Source organism: Leuciscus leuciscus (assembly GCF_965113295.1).
Source record: "Leuciscus leuciscus genome assembly, chromosome: 3".
NCBI classification, from domain to species: Eukaryota; Metazoa; Chordata; class Actinopteri; order Cypriniformes; family Leuciscidae; genus Leuciscus; species Leuciscus leuciscus.
Window position 1 is genome coordinate 2,490,997 of NC_138727.1, and position 25,998 is coordinate 2,516,994.

The 25,998-nt window shown below is 37.4% G+C and overlaps 1 protein-coding gene and 2 long non-coding RNA genes across 5 annotated transcripts in view; 2 read left to right on the forward strand and 1 right to left on the reverse strand.

The window, feature by feature from the left end:
- Positions 1-12,258, forward strand: part of LOC309494589 — a 40,509-nt gene extending 28,251 nt beyond the window's left edge. The window contains exon 2 of the long non-coding RNA XR_014204389.1: positions 11,483-12,258. This is a non-coding gene — a long non-coding RNA (uncharacterized lncRNA). The remainder of the gene's footprint in view (positions 1-11,482) is intronic.
- runx1 (RUNX family transcription factor 1) overlaps positions 1-23,934 on the reverse strand; it is a 62,764-nt gene extending 38,830 nt beyond the window's left edge. The window contains exons 1-2 of one of the 3 annotated variants that reach the window (XM_082163836.1): positions 23,269-23,934; positions 22,894-23,040 (exon numbers count right to left, since the gene is read on the reverse strand). In XM_082163836.1, coding sequence (XP_082019962.1) covers positions 22,894-23,040; positions 23,269-23,344 — 223 coding nt within the window. In that variant the 5' untranslated portion in view covers positions 23,345-23,934. Of the gene's footprint in view, positions 1-22,893; positions 23,041-23,140 lie in introns of all 3 variants that reach the window. The other 2 variants (XM_082163838.1, XM_082163837.1) reach the window with 2 other exon arrangements.
- LOC309494573 lies at positions 6,831-9,469 on the forward strand. The gene is made up of 2 exons (XR_014204374.1): positions 6,831-7,851; positions 9,238-9,469. It is a non-coding gene; the product is annotated as an uncharacterized lncRNA (long non-coding RNA).
- Positions 23,935-25,998: the final 2,064 nt, after the last annotated feature.

Genomic DNA, 25,998 nt, shown 5'->3' on the forward strand with positions numbered 1-25,998 from the left:
TAAATCATTTATTAATCTCTACAGTGAAGTGATAAATAGGAATCAGCAAGAAAAAAGTGGCCGTTTTTGGTCACTGATGATTATATTTACCAACAGGGAAAATCTGATTAAAATTACCTTGATTAAGGGGTTCCAGTAATACACGTACATCCCAGCAATATTGATGTTTATAATTCTGAGGTTTCCTGTAAAACTACTCAAAAAAACTAAAAGATTTCACATGCACGTGCTTGCCTAATGTTTCAATATCTGAGAAATGCGCCATTCAATGATTTTCAAATACAACGTTATTAACCTTGAATTCAATCCAATCTACAGACTAGACGTTTCGTCTCTAGCCAACTGCTTTATGCTCAATGAGAAGCAAATATAACGACATTTACAAGACATTGTTTAAGAAAACTGAATTAACTGAACTCCACAGCGGAGGGTTTTGGACCGGAGTGTAAAGAAAGCGAGAGGCAGAGATGATGAACCGTGAGGAAGGACTGAGAGCCGGAGATACACGAGGAAATGAGAAGCAGGAGTTTGATAACAGAGACACATTACAGCCTGGAGATACATGAAAATATGCTTATTATTAAAACACACTACAGTAAAACAAATAACAATTATAATAAAAAGAACAAGAAAATCAAATATTATAAATTACAAATGTCTAAAATTGTATGTTAGAAACATGTAAATATCATGTGTATTTTATTCATATTTCATCATTTATTTATTAAATTATATATAAATATGAAGACTTCATGATGCAAAAGCCTGTAAGTGCCATCTGAAATTTTCTTCTAAAAAGAGCATTTTTATCAAGCTCGTATATTTAGGTTCAGTAATTTCCCTTTAATGACAACTAATAGGTAATTTTCATTGCCATTAAAGTGAAATAACTGAACATAAAAGCTTGATAAAAATTATCATTCTAGAAGAAAATATGTGGGGGTGGTGGCGCAATGGATAAGACACATGCCTTTGGTGTGAGAGACCCGGGTTCTAATCCACTGTGAGACACCAATGTGTCCCTGAGCAAGACACTTAACCCCTAGTTGCTCCAGAGGCGTGCGACCTCTGACATATATAGCAATTGTAAGTCGCTTTGGATAAAAGCGTCAGCTAAATTAATAAATGTAAAATATCAGATAGCACTTAGAGGCTTTTGCATCTGAAGTCTTCATATATATATATATAGATAGATAGATAGACAGACAGACAGATAGACAGACAGACAGACAGATAGATAGACAGAGACAGACAGACAGACAGACAGACAGACAGATAGACAGACAGATAGAGAGACAGACAGACAGACAGACAGACAGACAGATAGATAGACAGACAGATAGGTAGACAGAGAGACAGACAGATAGATAGATAGATAGATAGATAGACAGACAGACAGACAGATAGATAGACAGACAGACAGATAGATAGACAGATAGGTAGACAGAGAGACAGATAGATAGATAGATAGATAGATAGATAGATAGATAGATAGATAGATAGATAGATAGATAGATAGACAGGTAGACAGAGAGACAGGCAGATAGATAGATAGACAGACAGACAGACAGACAGACAGACAGATAGACAGACAGACAGACAGATAGATAGACATACAGATAGGTAGACAGAGAGACAGACAGATAGATAGATAGATAGACAGACAGACAGACAGACAGATAGATAGACAGACAGACAGACAGGCAGATAGACAGACAGACAGACAGACAGATAGATAGATAGACAGACAGACAGACAGATAGGTAGACAGAGAGACAGACAGACAGATAGACAGACAGACAGACAGACAGATAGAGAGACAGACAGACAGACAGACAGACAGACAAATAGACAGACAGACAGACAGACAGACAGACAGATAGATAGACAGACAGACAGACAGACAGATAGGTAGACAGAGAGACAGACAGACAGATAGACAGACAGACAGACAGACAGATAGAGAGACAGACAGACAGACAGACAAATAGACAGACAGACAGACAGACAGACAGACAGACAGATAGATAGGCAGTTTTTTTATACATTTCTATTTATGTATTTATATATATCTATACGTCATGAAGTCTTTATGGTAAATCTAATGTGCATTTTCTTCTCCATTATCATCTTCATCACAATTATGACAATAGTCTGAGAGCATTATGAGTAAGAAAATGTCCATAAGTAAAGTATTGGAACTAGTGGCAGAAACAGGACAAATGATAACAGGCTGAAGCTCGGCTGATATGATCCATCAGCCACAGTTGAGCACTCTTACTCACATCTGAGAGATGCATGTAGAGATGTGACATCTGTCTCCGAATGAATCATGCGGACACTTAAAAACCACTATTGTTCAGCACAACACACAGCCTTCAATTAAACCACGGATGCAGATTCAAAACGCCTCCTTTCACACGTTTCCTCGTCTTTCCATCGTGTTTTACTGCAGATATTTCCTTGTTTGCTCAATGAAACAGTATTTTGAATCAGAGTCACCAACAAATCGTGGGCTCAAACACAGACAAACGTGCGTCGATGCTGTTGTGGCGAGCCTGTGATTATGTTGTGCGGACCGCAGAGCCACAGTGTTGAACAAACCAGCTTTGTTTGAGCAGAAGGTTGGCCTGGATGAGTTGTGGTCAGCGGAGGCAGATGGGCTCTTTAGACAGTGACTCAGAGCTCACACACACACACACACTGGCCTCTCATTGTCCACCAGCAGCGCTCAAACACACGGCACAGACACAGAAGTGACCCCTTCAATAAACATGCAGAGCTGCTGTTAAACTCATTCAGTTCTACTGTAAAGCACTTGAGAGTTTGATGCATATCCAGGACTTCACTTTCAACAGCTGAAAAACTCTAAACTCTGCATGCATGAGCGGATCAGTGGATAACTTTCATTTTGATTCATGCATCAAAAAATTACTCCAGTCTTCAATGTCACATAATTCTAATATGATGATTTGCTGATGAAAACACAGTTTTGCTGCTTCATATTTTGGCGGAAACCATGATGCATTTCGGATTCTTTGATGAATAGAATGTTCAAAAAAGAGATTTTATTTGACAGAAATCTTCTGTTGTTAGTAGATATCAGACTTGAGAGAGAGAGAGAGAGATGGATGAATAACACAAAGCTCTATTGAGCAGTGCGAGTTTAGACCACAAACGATGAGAAGTGCAAGTATAATGATGGTGTAAACAGGTGACGATAGAGGATTGGTGAGTAAATCCACACATGCAAACCTTCTGGTTGCCATTAGATTGATTGAATAACAACAATGTCTTTGTCTTACGCAACCAAAGACAGCCTGCGATACTTTTCTAACAGTGTGTGTTACGACCAACGTCTACTGACGAGCCGATACACATGCATCATGAAATGGCGTAAAACATGGCCCTAAAACTACTGTCCTCAAGCTCCATTTACAAAACTGGCATGCCAAGTTGTCCTCTTTTCTCTAGCCATTCTCCTTTTTTTTTTTTTTGCACACATAAAAACCACAATTGCCAAAGTGCGATTCATCTTGCTCTATTTGTTTAACGCCAGCGCATGCTGATGACGACGGTTTATTCTTCTATGCTAACTTGTGTCGTATCCTACGAGTCAATAGATGTCATCATTGTACAGTCTACATCAGGGGTCTCCAACACGTCGCCCGTGGCCTGATTGGAGGTATAGCTCGCCAAGGGCCGTTCACATATCGCGTCTTTTGCGCGCTCAAGTTCGTTATTTCAAATAATTGAAGCAAACGCGCTAATTTTTTCCAGGCGCAGTAAATGTAAATGTCAGTAATTTATCTTTTTTGACTCATTCTTTTTTATAAAAATGATTTAAAGGCTGAAATATGTGAGGTTTATCTTTTTATAAAAACTTTTTTGTCAAAACTTTATTTGAACTTGTACATGTTAGTAGATAACATTGTTGCAAGACACTCCTTTAAAATCTGGCCATCATTTTTAATGTTATTATTTTAATGTTTATGTAAACAAAAAGTGCATATTGATGCTAATTATATTTGTTATTTGCTGGTTTTAGACATAAAACTTGGTGCATTGATGTCATTGTGTAGTATTAGTACTTTTTGAACAGGATTCTGTGATAACCGTGATCATTTTGGTCACTATAATCATGAAATTACATTTTCATACCATTTCATCTCTAGTTATGATGCACTATAAAATCAACAACAATTATGTGTTTTTACAGTATAATTTTTTATTTATTTTTATCTCTGACAATTAAGGGTGACATATATAGGCCTACAATAACTCTTTTAGGTCTAAAATAGTTTGCATAGTTGTTAATATGAGAGTTATGAGACATTATTTAAGAGATTTAAGTATTGCATTATACTTCCATTTTTAAAAAATTAGCTCTCAAATGAAAAAAGGTTGGAGACCCCTGGTCTACATACATGTCGTTATCCCAAGTTTATTATATCCATGTTTTACAGTGTGATTTGATCTTATAAGATTGCCGAAATCGCAAAGTCTGTGTGTAGCAGGTGTTACAGGGATACTGGGAACACTGGAGAAATAGAGGGAACAAGGATGTTGTGTTTTCATGTTTTATGGGGACATTCCATTGACATAATGGTGTTTATACTGTGCAAATGGTATATTCTCTCCTCTTATACTAACTATACCCCTCATTGAAAACTTTCTGCATTTTTACATTTTCAAAAAGCATCACTTAGTATGATTTATAAGCCGTTTTCCTCATTGGGACCAAAAAATGTCCAATGATTTGGGGTATTGAAATCTTTGTGGGGACATTTTGTCCTAATAATGTAGGGTTTAGGGATGGTGAGGAGCCATCCTCTATATCTAGGCTAGAGTATGATGTGGTCAGTCCAGCTTTTCTCCCCCCAGGAGCGTGACGAAACTGCTCAATAAAAAAGTCATTAGTCACCCACAAAATCAATTAATAACTCAGAAAGTCCTGGGACAAAAGTCATTTCCAGCCCTCCTCCAGAAGGTCTGCTCATCACTCTCACCTCCACTCAAACTATTATGCGGATGAGGGCCTACCAAATTAGCCAGAAGAACATTCAAGCAAATGGGATCGTTGAGTTTAAATCCACAGATAAATAAATTAGCAACAGACACACAGGAAAGCTGGGAAACGATGGCGCACGACACACTTTGCATCTCCGAGTCGTTAACCGCATCGAGAAGCATGTTGGGGACGGATCCCATCGGGCCTGGCGGTGCTACGGATGGTCCATTATCAAAGTCTAGGAGGGTTCCTGTGGTTTGGCAGAGCGGCTCTGACCGTGTGCCAGTATTGACCGTTATATTGGCATTCCCTGTTGCGGTCTCACAGTTTTGAGGAACGGAGTGGCATGAAGGCGGCCGCATGCATTTCGACCAACCGCATGCTTCTGAAACGTCGTTCACCATCACCGTCAGGGCCTTATTGCAGCAAAAGTAATCAAGTGGAGTAGGTCACATGTGAAGACGCACTCTTACTAGTGTACACACTTACAGACCGGACAGAGAAGTTGACTCAGAAACTAATGTGCAACATGTTGGGAGCATGTGCTCTACTCGCTAGGCTACGTCTTCAGCATTATAAAGAAGTTCATATACATTTTTTTATTAATATATATGACGGACTGTCCCGTATTAGCATATTTCCGCCCTCAGCCACTCAGCAGTTGCTCATTATCATTTAAAAAGACATGCACCGAAACGGGTCGCTGTGAACAAACTTGTTTTTGAGGAGGTAAAAAGGGTGTTTTACACAACCATTGAGGAATTTTAACCAAAGTATATCACAAACTTTACATGAACACCCTAAAGAATCACAGCAACGTATGGAAAATGGGCATCCGATGACCCCTTTAACATCTTATTTTCCAGATTAAAATATCTAAAAATCACTAACACAAGATAAATGTCCTTGAGAAGCAACACTGCATAAAGACATTAAGACTTGTTCTCACGGAATGTGTCTTTCATATGAATGCATTTAATTTTAAGATGAAAACAAGTCATAAAATCTGCCGGTACAGAACAGTATATATATGCGCGCGTATATAGTAAAATAATCTTGATCTTTACTAGAAAAACAAGTCAATAAGGACTAATAAAACCTCATTAAAAAGTTATTTTTTGCATTTCATATTGTCAGATTAAAGTTCCCAATATTATGCTTTTTCAAATATTACCGTTCGTTTGTGAATGTAAAAGGTCTACAAAGTGCACGACAAATAAAGTTATTGTCTCCTGAAAGAGAGAACCGATTCTGAACTGAAACGAGTCGTCAGTAATTACCCTCATACCTACGTAACATTATAACACATTTCCATAATGCCATTCCATTAATTTTCATTGGATGCTGGTGAGCAACGTCTACTTAGCCCCGCCCTCAAACACTGCAGTTGTAGGAGAGTTTGGATCATGTTGTTCATGTCGAAAAGACGCTGTTTGATGCACTTCAATAGGATGAGGACTCGACCTGGAATCCTATCTGTTGGTATCACTGTGAATCAAGAGCTGAGGAAGAGCTGAGATGGTAATGGTCGTTCAGTTTCTAACACGCACTGTAAGTGGTGGACCAATCACAACACACTGGGCCGTCTGACCAATCAGAGCAGAGTCGGCTCACAGGAAGGAGGGGCTTATAAAGACTGAATCTTCGAATGAACCGTTTCAGACTCTTTGAGAAATTAGATGATGTGCAATGTATATTATGAGAACATTAAAGTGTTTGCTTTAATGGATGCATGTGAATGTATTGTAGGAGACTCCAAAACAAAATAAGGGACCTTTAAAAAAGCACTTCAACAATCTATTCTGTTGCCACTTTCCATGTAGTTGAAGTCACTGAAGCGTGTGACATCCTTGACGGAGGAGCACATGTGCCGGCTTTAAGACTGATCAAAGTATCTGAGGTTTGTGGGTAATCGAGCGTGTTTGCATGTGTCCTCGCCACCGGGCGTCCGCAAGCACGTCAGAAACTCGCCAACAGATGCCGTGACAGGAAAAAGCTCTGACCGCGCTCAGGCAAAGACGCAGGTGGAAAGACAGGTTTAGAAAAAGAAAGAAAGTGGAGAAAGCGCTACTTCCTCTTAAATCATTTGTCCTCGGGCTGCTAATGTCAAAGGCCGTTGATGACAGCGACACAGTCAAACCATTGTCCTCTCACACCCAGCACAATCGCCCCGAAACATCTCAGCAGTCAGACAGTTCATTTGTGTCTGTAAAGCATCAGACAAACCGTTCGTCAAGGAGCGATTAGCGCTCTCAGTTACAGTCTTCAAAGGAACAAAGAGGCTCCTGTCAAGAGCCATGTTGCAATCAATGGAAACACCCTGATATTCACTCTCTTCCTCTTCTTCACCCAGTCTACTCGTGCATTATGGGACACTGATCAATATTTCTAGGCTGCTGCCGCCGGTCGCATTGAGGAGTGTATCAGTGCACCCGCCGCATGGATCTACACCCCGACAGATTCATTATTGACTGATCTGGTGAAGGTGAGGCCTTGTACACTCACACACACTCACACACACACACACACACACACACACACAACACAGCTCAAGTCAACGTAAGGCGCATTTCACTCATGCAAACTGGTGTATTTCAGAATTAAAATAAAAACTGTTCAATGAGGAAAAAAAAAAAAGTAGGACGGGACTTGATTTAGTACTTTAGGAATTGATTGGATGGTAAAAAAGTGGGCATTGCATTTCAGAATGGAGGCAGGAGGAAAATGGATTTGTGTTTTTCATTGTATGACCTGTATGAAATTAATTAGTGCACCCTAATGTTCAATATTGTTTAAAGAAATAACGTAAAAAAATAAAAAAATAAAAAATAAAATAAAATGTAAGTTCCAATTAAATTCCGATGTTGTACCAATATCTGTGTATCCAAATGTAAAAAAAATTAAATAAAAAATATATAATAATAATAATAAAAAATAATACTTATAAAAAAAAATTAAAAACATTTAAAAATGTAAAAATTTATTAAAAAATAGATAAAAGTACTTATGGATATTTGATTAAGTAGATTTTTTTCTGCAAGTAAATAAGTCAAATAAATAACCCTAGAAAAAGTGGGCGTTGCATTTCAGAATGGAGGAAGGTGGAAAATGGATTTGTGATGTCAGGCAAAAAAGGGAAAAATCAAGATGTAAAATGTATATAAATAATACAAAGAAACACTTTTCCGTTAGGAATAAAGATGATTGTATAAAGTAAAACATTATTGCAGTATTTTGCGAATTCATTAGTATATATTTTTCTATCTGATTTATAATAATAATAATAATAATATAAAAATTGTAAATGAATAAAAATAACATTTTAAATAGCTATATTTCTTGTTCACTAAATTAATAAAATATTACACTATTTAAAAAAAATAGTATTGTATTGTATTTAAAAATATATATATATATATATTTACACTTTATTTAAAATTTTACAGTGAAAGTACTGTAAAATAGAGTTTTGATATCATGTGCAGGCCGTAATGAACGAGAGGGGATATTGAGAAGTCTAGACCTTCTGGGAAAGGGACTAACTCTTCACACCCGCTGGTGCTGTGGTTCGAGTTTAGCCTGCCACGTCTTAAGCCCATTTACTCAGTCTCTTTCCCTAGTTTACCATGAAATAAAAACAGAAGGGCCTTCCCAAAAAACAAACAAAAAACCTTTTTAACTGGCATTGCTGGTGCGTAACTGTGTTACCAGTATAGCCATGTTAAAACCAGTTTGAATGTGTCCAGAATGGGATCTCACGAAATGTGTCCAGCTTACACTGGTCACCAGCTGATCCAGTTTAGCTGGTATAGACTGGGTTTTGTGTTTTTTTTCAGGAGGAAGGAGATTGGAAAGAAATGAAAATAAAAGGAAATGAAGAGGCTTTATTAGAGATCCTCTTCCTGTGCTGCGGATGTTGTGTGGAGCGGATCAAACGGGCCGAGGGACTCTCAGATCCCGGGCCAGTTTTGCCACATGGTCCCGGGCTCCCCGGGGCGTGGGCGGGGCCAAGGAGGAGGAGGGGGAGGGGCCTGCGGTCTGTAATTCACTCCCATAGATTACAGAGATTGTGAGGACAGCTTGGGATCACAAGACTATCTGCATTACTGTCTGAAGGCTACTGGAAAGAAAGATCACAAATTTGAAATTTCTTAATTAGAAAATGATCTGACCTGTATGAAATTAATTAGATGCAACCTAATGTTCAATATTGTTTAAAGAAATAGCGTAAAAAAGTAAAATAAATAAAATAAATAATAATAATAAAAGGACTATCGGCTGCAGTATAATGTTCAATGCATCAAATGACATCTTCATTCAAAACATGCATATTTTGCCATAAGAGGAAAATTATTATGGAAAAGTGTGTTTGCAAATCCTTTGAGGCTATAGAATATTAAATTCATGGCATTCATAGGTTTTATTGTATGTATCAAAAATAAAATGTGTTGAAAATTATGAACGCATTTTTGTAAGTTTCAATTAAATCCCGATGTCGTACCAATATCTGTGTGTCCAAATGTAAAAAATAAATAAAAAAAAGACTTAATAATAAAAAAATAATACTTATAAAATTAAATAAAAATTAAAAAAATGTATAATAAATAAATAAATAAAAGTACTTATGGATATTTGAGTAGGTAGATTTTTTTTCTGCAGGGTAAATAAATAAGTAAAATAAATACCCATAAAACAAGAAGTTATTAAGGTCTAAAAACCATATAGTATCATGTTACATCTGTAATAACCAAAGTAGCAACATAGTATATCTTTAATAACCACAGTAGAATCATGTTACATGTCCAAAAACAAACAAACACAGTAGCACCATGGTAAATATCCAGAACCGAAGCACCGCCATGGTACAACACACTTGTTTTCAGGCAGCATAGTTTTGTTTTAAACATTATATCCTTTTGTCTTTTCCTGTGCATTCATCAGTTTTTGTAGTAATGAATCTCTTTTGGCTGTCTCTTGGTTTACACTGTCACTGATCAAACCCTTTAAACACAGCGAAACACACACACACAGAGTTCATGTAAGTCCATTTCTGTGCATCCGTGTGTAAGCATTAGCACTAAACGGAGCGAGACGCGCTGGCTAGACATGACTATGGCTTTCTTCTGCGGCCAGACGCCGACCAGAGGAGAGTCTCTGTATCACTGATGCTGTGACTAAACATAGACAACTGTTCACTGCCATCTCCTCTGACTAAGCATAGCTCACACACACAGACACACACACACACACGGGCGCCTGGACGACTGTGCTGAAACAGGTGATGCTAGCTGTGCCCAGGACGCTAGCCAAGAGCGCTGAGTCACACGGCATAATTACCTCAGCAGACGTGGATCGTAAAGTGTGTGGATCGCATACTTGCAGCACCACACGCAGACACACACACACACACACACACACACACACACACACACACACACACACACACACACACACACACACACACACACACACACACACACACGTGTGCTTTAAAAGGACACGCGTAAGATATTAGGAGCTATTTGTGCATGTATGATTACAGTAAGTCATTTGTCTGACGAACTGATTTCATTGGTGCAAGAGAAAGACAGAGACGTCAGATGTAGATGAGAGAGAATATGTAAATCAATATGACAAAGATCAAAGATGGAGATGATAACAGTCAAATAGTGTCGAGGAATCTACTGTACAGGCCAAAACAGAAGACGAGGACGAAACACGAGTATATACTGTATGTAAATAAGATCTGCGTACAATATGTAAATTAACTCTGAATCCAGACCTAATCTTCTATTCTTCATCTTCGTATACATTACAACACACACACACACACACACACACACACACACACACACACACACACACACACACACACACACACACACACACACACACACACACACACACATATATATTGTGAATGAGCCGATACCAGTGTTGGTTTCGGGCCTGATTCTGTGCTAGTGTACTCATACTCATACTCATACTCATACTCACTCAAATCCTCAGATTCCACACAGTGTGTGGACAGTGTTTGAAGAGAGATATCTATGAAGCAAATGTATCTAATTAACAGAATATTAAACAAATTAAATATTCACGTATAGCTGATCGTGGGTTGATAAGCGAAACTGTGGATTGAGATGTGCGAGCTTGTCGAGGTCATCCCTGAGCAATTATTAAAGGGGTGGTTGATTATGATTTCACTTTTCTAACGTTAGTTAGTGTGTAATGTTCCTGTTTGAGCATAAACAACATCTGCAAAGTTACAACACTCAAAGTTCAAAGTAAAGGGAGATATTTGCTTTTACAGAAATCTCTTTTTAAGGACTACAACAAACGGCTGGTAGAGACTACACCACATTCCTCCCGGGTTAGTGACATCACCAACCATAGAATTTACATAAACCCCGCCCCCTGAACACGATTTATAGATTATCAAGACAGAATATGCTAATCAATGACTAGAAGATAACTACACATCAGCTTCATAAACTCATCAACTAACCATTCAGAAACGTCCTGTTGCTTCTACATGTTGTCACTTCTTCTTGAGTCTCTCCATCATTGTCTGACTCCGGTTTGAACATAAAAGGCTAAAATTTATTGAAATTTTCAGTGCATGTCTATGTGAGTGCAAGCTGTTGAAGCTCCGTGCAGCAGCAGCTCATTTGCATTTAAAGGAACAGACTCAAAACGGTGCGTTTTTGCTCACCCTCAAAAAGTGACAACTTTAACATGCTATATACAAATATCTGTGGGGTATTTTGAGCTAAAACTTCACACACACACTCTGGCGACATCAGAGACTTATTTTACATCTTGTGAAAAGGGCATTATACCAGCCCTTTAAGAATAAGTTGTCAGGCACACGCTGAGAATTGAGAATTGATGCCAAAAAAACAAACATAGAAGCACCATGGTAAATGTCTAAAAACCAAAGTATCACCATGGTATATCTCCAATAACCATAGAAGTACCATGGTAAATGTCCTAAAACCAAAGTATCACCATGGTATATCTCCAATAACCATAGAAGCACCATGGTAAATGTCCTAAAACCAAAGTATCACCATGGTATATCTCCAATAACCATAGAAGCCCCATGGTAAATGTCCTAAAACCAAAGTAGCACCATGGTATATCTCCAATAACCATAGGAGTACCATGGTAAATGTCCTAAAACCAAAGTAGCACCATGGTATATCTCCAATAACCATAGGAGTACCATGGTAAATGTCCTAAAACCAAAGCAGCACCATGGTATATCTCCAATAACCATAGGAGTACCATGGTAAATGTCCTAAAACAAAGTTGCACCATGGTAAATGTACAAAATTATAGTAGCACCATGGACAAAACCATAGTAGTATAATGTGACATCTCCAAAAACCATAGTAGTACCATGGTAAATGTCCAAAACCATAGTAGCACCATGGTAAATACCCAAAAACCACAGCAGGCACCATGGTAAATGTCCAAAATCATTCTAGTACCATGGCACATCCCCAATAACTATAGTAGTACCATGGTAAATGTACAAAATTATAGTAGCACCATGGACAAAACCATAGTAGTATAATGTGACATGTCCAAAAACCATAGTAGCACCATTGTTAATTTCCAAAACCATAGTAGCACCATGGTAAATACCCAAAAACCAAAGTGGAACCATTGTAAATTTCCAAAAACCAAAGTTGTACCATGGTACATCTCCAATAACCATAGTAGTACCATGGTCAATTTCCAAAACCATAGTAGTACCATTGTACATTTAAAAAAAAAAACTAAGTTACACAATGGTACATCTCCAAAAACCATAGTAGTACCATGGTAAATGTACAAAATTATAGTAGCACCATGGACAAAACCATAGTAGTATAATGTGACATGTCCAAAAACCATAGTAGCACCATTGTTAATTTCCAAAACCATAGTAGCACCATGGTAAATACCCAAAAACCAAAGTGGAACCATTGTAAATTTCCAAAAACCAAAGTTGTACCATGGTACATCTCCAATAACCATAGTAGTACCATGGTCAATTTCCAAAACCATAGTAGCAACATGTTAAATACCCAAAAACCAAAGTAGAACCATTGTAAATTTCCAAAAACCAAAGTTGTACCATGGTACATCTCCAATAACCATAGTAGTACCATGGTCAATTTGCAAAACCATAGTAGTACCATTGTACATTTTAAAAAAAACTAAGTTACACAATGGTACATCTCCAAAAACCATAGTAGTACCATGGTAAATGTCCAAAACCATAGTAGCAACATGTTAAATACCCAAAAACCAAAGTAGAACCATTGTAAATTTCCAAAAACCATAGTAGTACCATTGTAAATAGTACCATGGTACATATAAAAGTGCCATAGTACAGCCTCCTGACACCATCATTGTACTTTGTACTTTGTAAGGGTTGGTTCTGCAGTTCTTTTAATATTTAGACTTAATATTGCGACTGTAAAAACACTGAATAACAGCTTCCTGTGAAGCTGATACTGCAGAGGAAGGAAACTACAGCTGTAAGGCCACCGTTAGAAACTCTCAGCCTGTCTAACTGAAACACACACACACACACACTGGGCCAATAACTGATGCTGCAAAGGATGTACCATCAGGAAGTGCACCCCCCATCCAATGACTGGCCTGTCAATCATTCAACAGAAAAAGAGAAGTGTGCATGTGAGCTCTCCATCGTTTCAGAATCAGTGTGAATGCCACTGTTTGCATGAGCTTTAACCACTCAGATGAGCTTTGTGGTCTTTCTTATTTGAGTAATGACTAGTATTGAGAACAAATAGTCTTACAATCAGACTTACGAAAGCTTATCGGATGTTGATTAATGTTTTAAAAACAGACATGCATTAATCAAATCAATCATAGTTACCTTTTTTATTTTTATTTTTTTGGCATGCATTGAATGCAAGAATGCATTATATATATATAATTTCACACACTACCTATCAATCAATCAAACTCACTGCAAATAGACTATTTTACACAGTATTTGTGTTTGAATACTTTATAAAGTTTGTCCTCAGTTTTGAATATTGACTAATTTGACGGTTTTTAAAAGCTACATGTGTTTCCACTACAACGGTTTCATTTGAGCACTAGTTAGTGAGTAAGTGAGTCAGTGAGTCCATGACTAATGCGGTTCTGTTTTCTACTCCTACATGCATGTTTCTACATGACTGTGTGTGTGCCTGAATGAGGTCTTTGGTTAGGCTACTTTGCATGTGGGTAAGGAACTGTGGCTAGTCAGGTCGCCACACTCACCGCTGCGCTACCACAGACAGACCTCTGTCATCGATACACACGCATGCAAACGTTCAGCAAAGAAACTTTAAGAACCCACACATAAAAACATGCACACACACACACACACAAACAAAGCCTGGGACCTTTTTACTGAAATGAACAGTTGCTTGATGTGAAAAGTGTTCTAAAAGTAGCGATGCTATAGTGACTTAACCACAGTTTTCAGTAGCGTGACAGTTAGCTGTTTACAAACTGTTTTTCACATTTGCATTCAGGTGAGAATGAGCGATGAGTAATAATCCAACATGCTCTCCTAAAATGTTCTTCATCTTACATGCATGTTTTAAATCAGATAGTTTATCATAATTCAACAGGTACATAAATAATAAAACAATTAATTAAATGTATCATTTTTTTTTTTTTTTTTTTTTTTGGAACTTGTTAATTTAATTGAATGAAATTATTCAATTAAATGAACAAGTAAAAAAATAAATGAATAAATATATTTTATTTTTTAACCTGTTGATTTTATTGAACTGTCTGAGTGTAAATATGTAACAGGTTCAATATAAACAAACAAATAAATAAATATTGAACCTGTTGATTTAATTGAATTGGGTGAAAATATTTAGTTTAGTTAAAATAATTAATAAAAAAAAATAAAAAAATACTGAACCTTTGAATTAAATTGAACTGTCAGGGTGAAAATATTCAGTTTAATGATATAAATAAATATAGAAATAAATAACCTGTTAATTTAATTGAACTGGGTGAAAATATTTAGTTTAATAAATAAATAAATACATACATATATAATTAAATAAATAAATAATAAATAAATTTAACTGTCAGGGTGAAAATATTCAGTTTAATGATATTAACAGATTGAAATAAATAAATAAATAATACATAAATTGAACTTTCTGAGTGAAAATAATCAGTTTAATGATATTAACAGGTTAAAATAAATAAATAAATAAATAAATAATAAATAAATTGAACTTTCTGAGTGAAAATATTCAGTTTAATGATATTAACAGGTTAAAATAAATAAATAAATAATAAATAAATTGAACTTTCTGAGTGAAAATATTCAGTTTAATGATATTAACAGATTGAAATAAATAAATAAATAATAAATAAATTGAACTTTCTGAGTGAAAATATTCAGTTTAATGATATTAACAGGTTAAAATAAATAAATAAATAAATAATAAATTGAACTTTCTTAGTGAAAATATTCATTTTAATGATATTAACAGATTGAAATAAATAAATAAATAAATAATAAATTGAACTTTCTGGGTGAAATTATTCAGTTTAATGATATTAACAGATTGAAATAAATAAATTGAACTTTCTGAGTGAAAATATTCAGTTTAATGATATTAACAGGTACAAATAAATAAATAAATAAATAGGATAGTTTTATGGTTAGCTTGTGGCGTAAAGTACAAGTGCAGCTCGACTGTAGTTGAACTACTTTCAGTTTTGAGCAGCGTGTATCTTCACTAACGCTGGATATTAAACCCACATGATGAAGATATTTGCAGTTCAGAGTTGCACGAGGGTTTTGCACACATCCGGTGCGCGCGAAACAGCCGGAGAGAGAGAGGGACTCGCTCCTCGAACACCTTGCAAAAGCTTCTTCTTCCTGTCAACTGAGGCTTATTCCGCTTTCTCAAACGACACGCAGGCCTTTAGGTGTTAAACAGAGACTCCGGCTCACAAGCGACAGCTATTTTCAACAACACGTCTCCCTTGCAGCGAGAAGCTGTCGGCTGACAGGAACAGTGGGGTGAGGGGAAGGCAATAATGAAGGAGAACTGAAGAACTCGGAGCTCCCGAACTCTTATCAGCGTTAGCAAAACCTCTCTGTGGTTTCTGAACATGCAGAGAAGCTTCCCTTCACATGTGTGTTATGAAACGTTTCGGGCCCTCTCATATTATCCGACACATGTTTGGGTTTCAAAAGTGGTTTTTCATCTCGAGATCTTCCTGCGATTCAATATGGAGCTCGAGCTGATCGATGGCTGACCAATCAGCGGCTGATTTAATACGATGTGGTCAGGGAATCAATGTCTGCCCTCAAAATAATTATTGAAATGAAACTGGTGTGTGTTCACGGCAAAACAAGCCTCCCTGGAGAAACACACTTCAAACTGCTACAGTCGGACCTTTTTTTTAATTAATGTTAAAAATTGCAAGATATTAGGACAAGCATCACCATGTTTTCATCTTGTGCATCAGTTGAAGACGCATCACTCTCGCTGTACAGAGACACGGACCAATCAGCTCTCAACTTATAGATAATTTTCATCAGTATCAGGACCTCTTTATTGAGAAAACATGCTCAATTTGTCATTTTCGGACAGATTCTCTTCCAATAAACAGACATGAACCAAACTTTGCACAAATGAACTGCTACTGTTAACTGTCTTTATAGAATCTACTACTTATTTACCTCATAATTTGTGCAAAATAGTGCATTCCCAAATTATGCTAGTGAATAATGTTAGTAAAATTTTAAAAAGTGGAAGGATGGATAGATACATGATAGATAGTTTAATAATTAAATATTTCATAACAAAATAAAATAAAAATTATTTAATAAAAATGAAAATATCTGGAAATATTTATATGAAAAAAAAACAAATACATATTTTGTTTACTATATTCACATTTTTTCAACAACATGCGAATGCAAAATTAGCACATAAGTAATTATTAAATATCTAATTTGGGTATTTCATATCTTGTGGGTAATATTATCATGGCCTAATATTAAGGCAAATATCTTTTGTAAAAAAAAACAAAAAACAAAACATTAAAATACTAGTTAAATAATTTGATATTTAGTAAATATATACAAATATTTAATGAAAAATAAAATGGAAATATTTTATTTTAAAAAATTTAAACATTATTTGGATTAATATATTCACAATTTTTCAACAACATTGATGCAAATGCAAATTACCACATCATAAATGATGAAATATCTCATTTGCATACTATCATGGCCTAATATTAAGGAAAATATCTGTAGTAAACAAAAATAGCAATTTAATTAAAAAATCGAATAAAAAATGAATATTTTTATTTAATAAAAAAACAATATATATATATATATTTTTTGGGTTTTTTTTGTTTACTAAAAATATATTTTTTTCCCATAGACAGAATTTCAGAAAATTAAGTAAATCAGTGATTCGTTTCTCGTCTAGCGATCTCCTACACCTGTCTGATTCATGACCAGCATCTTTCTCCCACCAGCTCAGTCCCTCCACTGGTTTGAACTATCTTTATCTCCTTCCCTGGAGCTGCGCATTAGTGACGCCACTCAATACATTCCCATCGTGGTTCTGTCGGACGCTGGGCTCAATGGCGACCGGCCCGCCAGTCTACCAGACACTGGGCTCAATATTACCAGGCCCAAACTCTCCCAGCAGCAGCTGCTCCATGTAAAGAGAGCAGGGTCAGAAAATCCATTTCAGCAGAGCGAGAACAGAAACTCAATATAAGCCAATGACCAGCCAGATATTGAGACATCAGCGTTTCATATCGGATCAGTGCTCTTTAATACGTATCAGGTATAAGAGAGTCAGAATCTCCAAAAAAGGCCTTTGGGAAGGTGCTGGGAAAGGGCCGTGCCGACGCACTTCTCACTTCCTAGTTATTCCTAAGGTAAAATATGAGGTGTTATGAGTGTTAAAGCATCTAATTTATTGTCGGTGACCACATTCCCATTACTGGCGATCGTTCCCATCCACACCTAGTTCCGCTAAACTCTTGAAAAGCACCCAAACGGGAGCGAGGAACAGGAATTTATGACCCTATGCGAGTCCCTTTCTGCATCTGCATTGACCAGACGAAGTGGCTTCCTTCTCAGGTGCCTGTAGATGTAGATAAACAGAATCAGCGTTGGCCAGGCGTGAAGTCACTGGGACGAAACGCTCCGTCTGCAGGACCACAGGCCCACGACGAGCCCCGATAACCACCGTAAATCCATCCCTGTCGACACTCGGACCCACGCCAGGACAAAAGCAGCCTTGTAAAACTTTCAGCTACAGTTAAACACTCATGACATATATGGAAAGAAACGGTGCCCGGTGTGCCAGACGGGATGGAGTGCATCTGGGAGAAGGAAACTGAAGGAAAGTGGCTTCATTTGAAGATAAACATACAGTTTTCCCAGAAAACCTCACACAAATGTGCCACGTCCTGCTATGGTTAACCACACAAACTCCACCAATCCACATTAAGGGACATCATTCTAGCATTCAATCGACTTCATTAAAGTACAAATGCATTGTTTACCAAAGAAAGACACAAAATGTCTTTAAAATCTCAATAAATAGCAATAAATAGCAATAAATATGCAATAAATAGCAATAAATATGCAATAAATAGCAATAAATATGCAATATGCAACGATAAATAAATAGCAATAAATGCAATAAATAGCAATAAATATGCAATATGCAACGATAAATAAATAGCAATAAATAGCAATAAATATGCAATAAATAGCAATAAATAGCCCTGCCTCTGAATGACTTTTCTTTCTGCTGACGTCAATTAGACCAAGCACCGAAAAGTTGCAAATAAAACAGATTATTAGAGAATATTTTACAAGAAAATCAGTTTTTCACTCGTTCTACTTCAAAATAGCACATTTAATTAAATGTGTTACTTGTGGTTTCTTTGTAATTATTTTTGAAATTTACTAGCAATTTCAAAGTGGATATTGTTTTAAAGTAAATCCTATATTTATTTATTTTCAGTGTGCAGATATTGGATAATTTTTTTTTTTTAAGTATGAAATAAAACTAAATAAAAGTAGTGATAATACTACTAACTTCAAGTAATGGTAATATTTCAAAAAAGTTAGATTTATTGTAAAGAATTACTATTTAAATAAATAATTTGAAGCAAAATATTTTGTTAATCAAAAACTGGTCTGATTGCAAAAACAAATTATATAATACTTAAAACCATACTGGCCGCGTTCAATAGCTTCAACGTGGTTAACTACTTTTTTGCCGATCACACCAAGAACGATAACTATATAACGATAACTATAGCGATATATTATTCTGCAGTTTTGTCCTTTAAAGCAGGATGGATTCTGATTGGCTGTCAATATTTATAAAATCGTTCTGAAAGTGATTCCAAAATTATCGTTTCTCTGTGCCGTTGCCGTAATGGTTGTGGTGTGGATCTGCTATTTTAGATCTTTATTATTATTACAGTTCTCATCCTTGGTGTGAACGGGCCTTAAAGCAGCTTTCCTCTCACTAATAATAAAACATGTCAAGCCAGAATGTCAAATCAAACGTATATTTATAATAAGGAACTTTAAGAAGGAAATTTCTTTGAGAATTGCAAGCGTGTACATGGATAGTGATACCGATAGAGAGGGTTACACACAAACGATCTGATAAACCGATACCACAGAGAGATACAGGTAAATCCTCACGTGTGTGTGTGTGTGTGTGTGTGTGTGTGTGTGTGTGTGTGTGTGTGTGTGTGTGTGTCGGTTTGTGCACTGGTAGATGAAAAAGGCCACAAATACGCAAACCCAGCCCGCATATGTTACTACATATGTTGACATGTCCTTCAGCTTTGCATATGGATAGCTTTTCCTTGATAAAAGCAAATGCAAATGGCATATGCAACATATAATTTAATGTACATGCAAATGTACATCGGAAAACATACACATGTACAAAGTCACGCTGACGATGTGATGCTGTTCGAACAGCTCTGTCCAGCTGAGATAGTCGGGTTTATTACCGTGCAAAATCAGATGTTTGATTGTTATATAGTGATCGGTGCGGCGATTATTGGACACAACTGCTTTACTCGGATGTGAGGTCGACTCCTGATGTTATTGTAAGGAAAAATACAGTGCATGATGTGTCCAAAATAAGTAAAGTCAGGGAAGAACTCATTACTAAATAGAGTTTAAATATAGTGTTGTCAAGCACTGTCGCATCTTTGCCTGTCAATCAAGTTCTACATGAAATGAGAAAGAAATTAAATGCATTACACTCGATGTTTAATATGTTAATGATGTTTAAAACATCGGCAATGACAGCAAGTGAAGTGCATGTTAACTCATGCACATCAAGACATCTCCAGAACACTACATCCTTATGCATCGCTTTCTGCCAGGACTTTTACGGGCTTTTCCCAAATCACGGAAGTGACGTCGAGCCGTCAGGCAAGTGTTATTTAAATAAACTCCTGATGTACTTACAAACTGTCCAATGCATCGTTTTATGAGTACAGAACCTATTTGTACTACTGTAGAAGTTTGGTACCATTCTGGGCATTATTAGTGGGGTAATTTACATCATTGCATCCATTAGCGCCTGCACTAAACCATCCGGCTGATATCTCTAAATAAGCTCTAACTTTAATAATGTTCAACCAAGGGGGAGAAAAGGCTTCTGGGGGGGTGTTTGGCTCGAGGTCATGGTGAAAAAGGACCGAAGGTTGATTTTACTCCGAACCATCCCTTTAATAATAGAATAAAGGTTGCTTATTTATATTCATGTGGCCTTTGCCTCGTCTTTGAGATGTTACATCGAGGCTGTTCACATGTGCTCAAGAAGAAACATGCATCGGGTGCGACTGATAAACTTCCTGTGTTAACTGAAAGCGCTCACGCACACACACACACACACACACACACACACACACACACACACACACACACACACACACACACACACACACACACACACACACACACACACACACACACACACACTCATCAAGATGCATGAGAAACAGACAGTCAGGAAACTGAAATGAGCAACTGAGAAATAAAAAAGCAACCAGACCTCATAACCTCATTAACATCACCTTTAGAAATGATCTCACGGCAGGATCTAGAATAAACATGAGTGTCTTAAATGCGGATTTAAAACACTAAAACAATTCGAAATAATAATAAACAGAAGTGAGACTTGTGTCAAGAGTTGACGTCTTTCTCTCTAGCTCTAAATTTGTTCACAATAATTATTTTATTATATATTTACATTTAATTTAATTTTAAGTTATTACAGGATCATGCTCATGCACAACTTTCAATTACAGTTGATAAACAATTTTAATTAGCTGACAAACCAACAAGCATACAAGCTTAAATGAGACTCTCAAGCAACCAGACCTCATAACCTCATTAACATCATCTTTAGAAATGATCTAGAATTAAAAAATAAGCATTTTAAACGCACGTTTTAAAACACTAAAACAGTGATTTTGAGTTAGAAGAGCCAATTAACTGAGCAGAATATACAGAATCTGTGAAGAGAAGAGGACTTCAGACCAGCTAAATGAGTCAGTTTAACCAAACCAGGGGTAATTTCCATTCACCTTTAACCCACAGTCATTTCAGTACGAGAGAGAAACCTAAAGCATCATCTTTGGGCCTCAGCTGTGAACTCACACACCCACAGGCATCAAAAGCAGCGCTACAGAAACTCTACGCAGCCTCCGACGAGAGGGAAAGTCCAGAGCCGGGAGGTCGGACCAATACTGCATAATAATGAAGCGCGTCTGTGTCACAGAATCATATTAACAGAAAACAGAACTGAGATTTAGACCAGGAGTGGACTTCTCTCTCATGGAATGAAGAAGCTCTAAATTTCATAACGCGAATTATTTTTCATTTGAATTTTCTTTACTGGCAGAACTTTCAGTGCTTGAACACAATATCCTCAAAGCTAAAAGGGTTATCTGTGCATTAAAGGTGAAACATCATGTATAACACTTCAGTTATAGTGTAACCATCATGTAACCAGCGTCATGCTTTTCCTGGATCTCTTTCTCATGGAACGAATAATTAAAATTTTATTTTATTTTTATTTTACAGAACTTTCAGTGTAAGGACTGAACTTAAACAAAAAGCTAAAAGTATTATTTGTGCATTAAAGGTGATTTTTTTTTTATTTAAAACAAGAATTTCCCAAGAAAGAAGTAAAAGTGCCAAAGCATAATTTGAATGAAGTCAGTCTTGTTGTATTTACTATATAAACTTATGTTACATGCTTTTTCCTGGATCTCAATCATCAAACTCAACACCAGCACGCTAATCTTTCACGAATGCAAGTCGGCTGAAGCTTTCAAAGAACGTCTTTCCAGACATCAACATCATTGCTCTATTGAGGCGTTCAACACGACCTCCTCAACTGTTAAAGCATAAGCAAACGTGTGCAAAGCTCCTCATAAAAACAAACAAAAACAAACTAATAAACCATTAAAGCAATATTCTGTGAGTTAGTTTCACCCTGCATAAAAAAACTCGAAAGTTTGGCACAATGCAAAACCCGCAAAGTTTTCAAACTAATATCGTAGACGATAGCGCCCTTTTCCTCCAGCTGGAAATCCCGTTGGAGTCCAGCATGCAGTGGCTGGTTGAATGAGGTTAACCAGTGAAGTACTCAGTAACCCACAGACCTGTGGTTTTCAGATTCAGCCACAAGATTTCAGTACTCCACTGACACTGCAAACCAGCTTCGTCATTTTTTTTGCGCAAACATCGGCGTCGACGGAGAGATAAGAGCTCGCACAGAAACATGGGCTCGGACACTCACCCCTGGAGAAGCACGACTGGTAAGACGAGAAGCTTTCGAAGATGCTGTTGGAGGCCATCGCGAGCGGCTGCTTCTCCTCCTCTTCGTCAGAATCCAGCGCTTCCAACTTGATCTGCTCCCGAATTTTGAAGGGCTCCCGGTTTTGCCCTGCAAAAAGCACAAAAAAAAAATATACGCATGACGACATGCGAGAGGTTTCGCCCGAACGCCACCCCCTGATCCCCGAACCCCGACATGCAGTACACACCCACACCCGGGAACCCGTGGTCACCCTGAGCCGGTCCAGACAGGCGGTTCGGTCCTGGGATTCTGTGCATGGTTCACAGACACGGGCGACTGCGATCGGTGGTCAGCCTGTGGTTGACTGATGCTTACCCTTGTGCAAAAGAGCAGGAGCGCAAACGTGTCGCTGTGGTTTTTCCGGCGAATTGTCTGTTTCACACGCTGACATCAACACGTATTCTCCCTCCCCCTCGTTGCTCTTCAGTCCCTCTCGTCTATCTTTATCTGGCAGATCTCTAGTGCCTAGAGAGCCGTGACCGGTCGCAGACTTGGTTTGTGGTTGTGGCGGCCCACAGAAAAAGCTTCTCCCTTAGACAGACGACAAGTTTAACTGTTCCCCACAACTGAAAAAAAAAAAAAAAAAAAAAAGCATCCGAGTGTCATTGGGCCGTTCAGGTCACATGCTCCAGCAGATTTCATTCGGACTTTTTTCTGCAGAGGTTTTTGTTCTGTGTGATCTGGCGTTTGGGCCGGTCTATCAAACCTCCACCTGTTGGCATTTTCTTGAAAAGGAGGAAATAGATGAGGTCTGTTTCAATTGTAAGAGCGTGCGAGCTCGACAAGAGGGGGGTTGAAAGTGAGTACTAGGTAAGAACACCACAGCGTTTAACAGCCAAAGCGTGTGTGTGTGTGTGTGTGTCAGAGTTTGTGTACGAGAGCAAGGCGAGTCACGCTGCATAAGTTAAAGCATGCAAATCCATCTTCACCAGAGGACACAATTAGCCCTGTGTCTCAGACGCCATAAAGGCGCTGCCGATCGTCAAAATTTACATGATGCCTTTCGTTTCAGCTTCATCTGCTGGTTCTGCAAGACAAACAGAAAATAAAAGGCAGTGTGTTTACTGACAATCTCGTGCATTGTGACCACTTGTTTGACCTTAAACTTTCAGTATCCACTCATAATTATGTATAAAATGTTCACATACTGTATACAGTGGGGCATTTAAAACAAAATATTCTAAGAAATTAGTGTGGTTTCTTTGCAGATGTCACTTGGTTTGATGATTTGTCACCTAATGCCTAACGTGTAACTTTTTAAGTACATCTGACATTCAGTTACAATGAAAATTAAGTGGCAAGAGCCAACAAGTAATTTGAAAGTGCATTGTAATAATTAATTATTATATATTTGTTTAATAATAATTGCAAAAAGCTTTTCTATGCATCATCAGGCTGTGAATGACTGCATTACCGGAGACTTCATTATGCATTCTTCATGTTATACATGGTGCCTTACATTATCATTTCAAAGTGTTGATTCTGCAGGACAAACAGAACATGTAATGCAGAGCATTTACTGACAATAAACCATTGTTATGACTAGTTTGGTCTAAATAACTTCAGTATCTAGTCAGAAATATTTACAAAGATAATACAGTGAGATAAGAAGGCATTAAAGCCACACTTAAAATACCTAAATATCATTGCATTAAATATAAAACGAAACAAAAACAAAAGTGAAGTTCTGAGAAAATAAAGTGTAACTTCTGTCACATATTTTGATGTCTATTGCAATGACTTTTACATATTTTTAAGTGCAACTGACATTCATTTAAAGTGAAAATGAAATGACCGAGAGAATTGCACAGACATATTCCCTGTGAATGATGGCATTACCTGCTTCAAATCGTAGACTTTATTATGTGTTTTGCATGTCGCATGGCGCCGTTCATATCATTTTAATCTGTTGATTCTGCATGAGACACAATATAAGAGTGTTTACCAACAATAAACTATCATAATATCCAAATTTCACTTTCACTGCATTATCTCACAAGCAAATTACATTTAACGTTCATTGACATAATATTTATGAGTAAAATATGTTCCTTTCCCAAAACGATTGCATTACCTGGATCAAATCAAAACTGCGTTACGCGTCTTGCATGACGGGGCGTCAGCATAATTGCAGGACTCATTACCGTCTCACCTGTCCTTAATAAAGGCATTGCATTACACGTGCCAGAGGGTCATGATATCACGCAAAGACTCTTGCCTATCATGCAACTGATTAGGACGTTTTATTTTGTCCAAAGAACAGAAACCCCCCCCCCCCCCGCAACCCCTCAAGCACCCATTATCTCGTAGCCACACACCTGCGTCCACCTCCAGCTTAGACGGCCCCAAATTGGCACATGTACACCTGCATCACGCCTCCAGCACATGCCACACACACACACACCTGTGTCCTGGCGGTCCTCGAACCGTTTGGACGGGAGGTTTGGGAGTGGTGGGCGGAGTGCTTTAGGTGCTATCCAGATGCTATCCCTCCCAAACCCGGAGTCAGATTTCATCCCCGCATCCAGACACGCTTACAGACGACAGTGTTGTAGAATTCAGTGTTTTGAATTCCGAAAAAAATAAGGTTCCAAAAAGGCTTTGATTTGCGCAGGATTTGCTTTGATGTTTTGTTATTTAATGCAATTGGGATGATTTTTACCAATTAATTCCATTTTACGTTATATGACTCCAGACCTAGAACCAATGTTATGGTCTGAAGAACAAATGTGACCCTGGACCACAAAACCAGTCACATGGGTAATTTTTTTTTTAAATTGATATGTATGCATCACCTGAAAACTGAATACATAAGCTTTGCATTGATGTATAGTTTGTTATGATAGGACAATATTTGGATGAGATACAACTATTGAAAATCTGGAATCAGGGTGCAAAAAAAATCGAAACATTGAGAAAATCTCCTTTAAAGTTGTTCATTTATGTTGGCGATTGTGCTGCATTCACTCACAAAAATACATGTTTTATATATTTACGGTAGGAAATATACAAAATATCTTCATGGAACATGATCTTGGCCTTTCC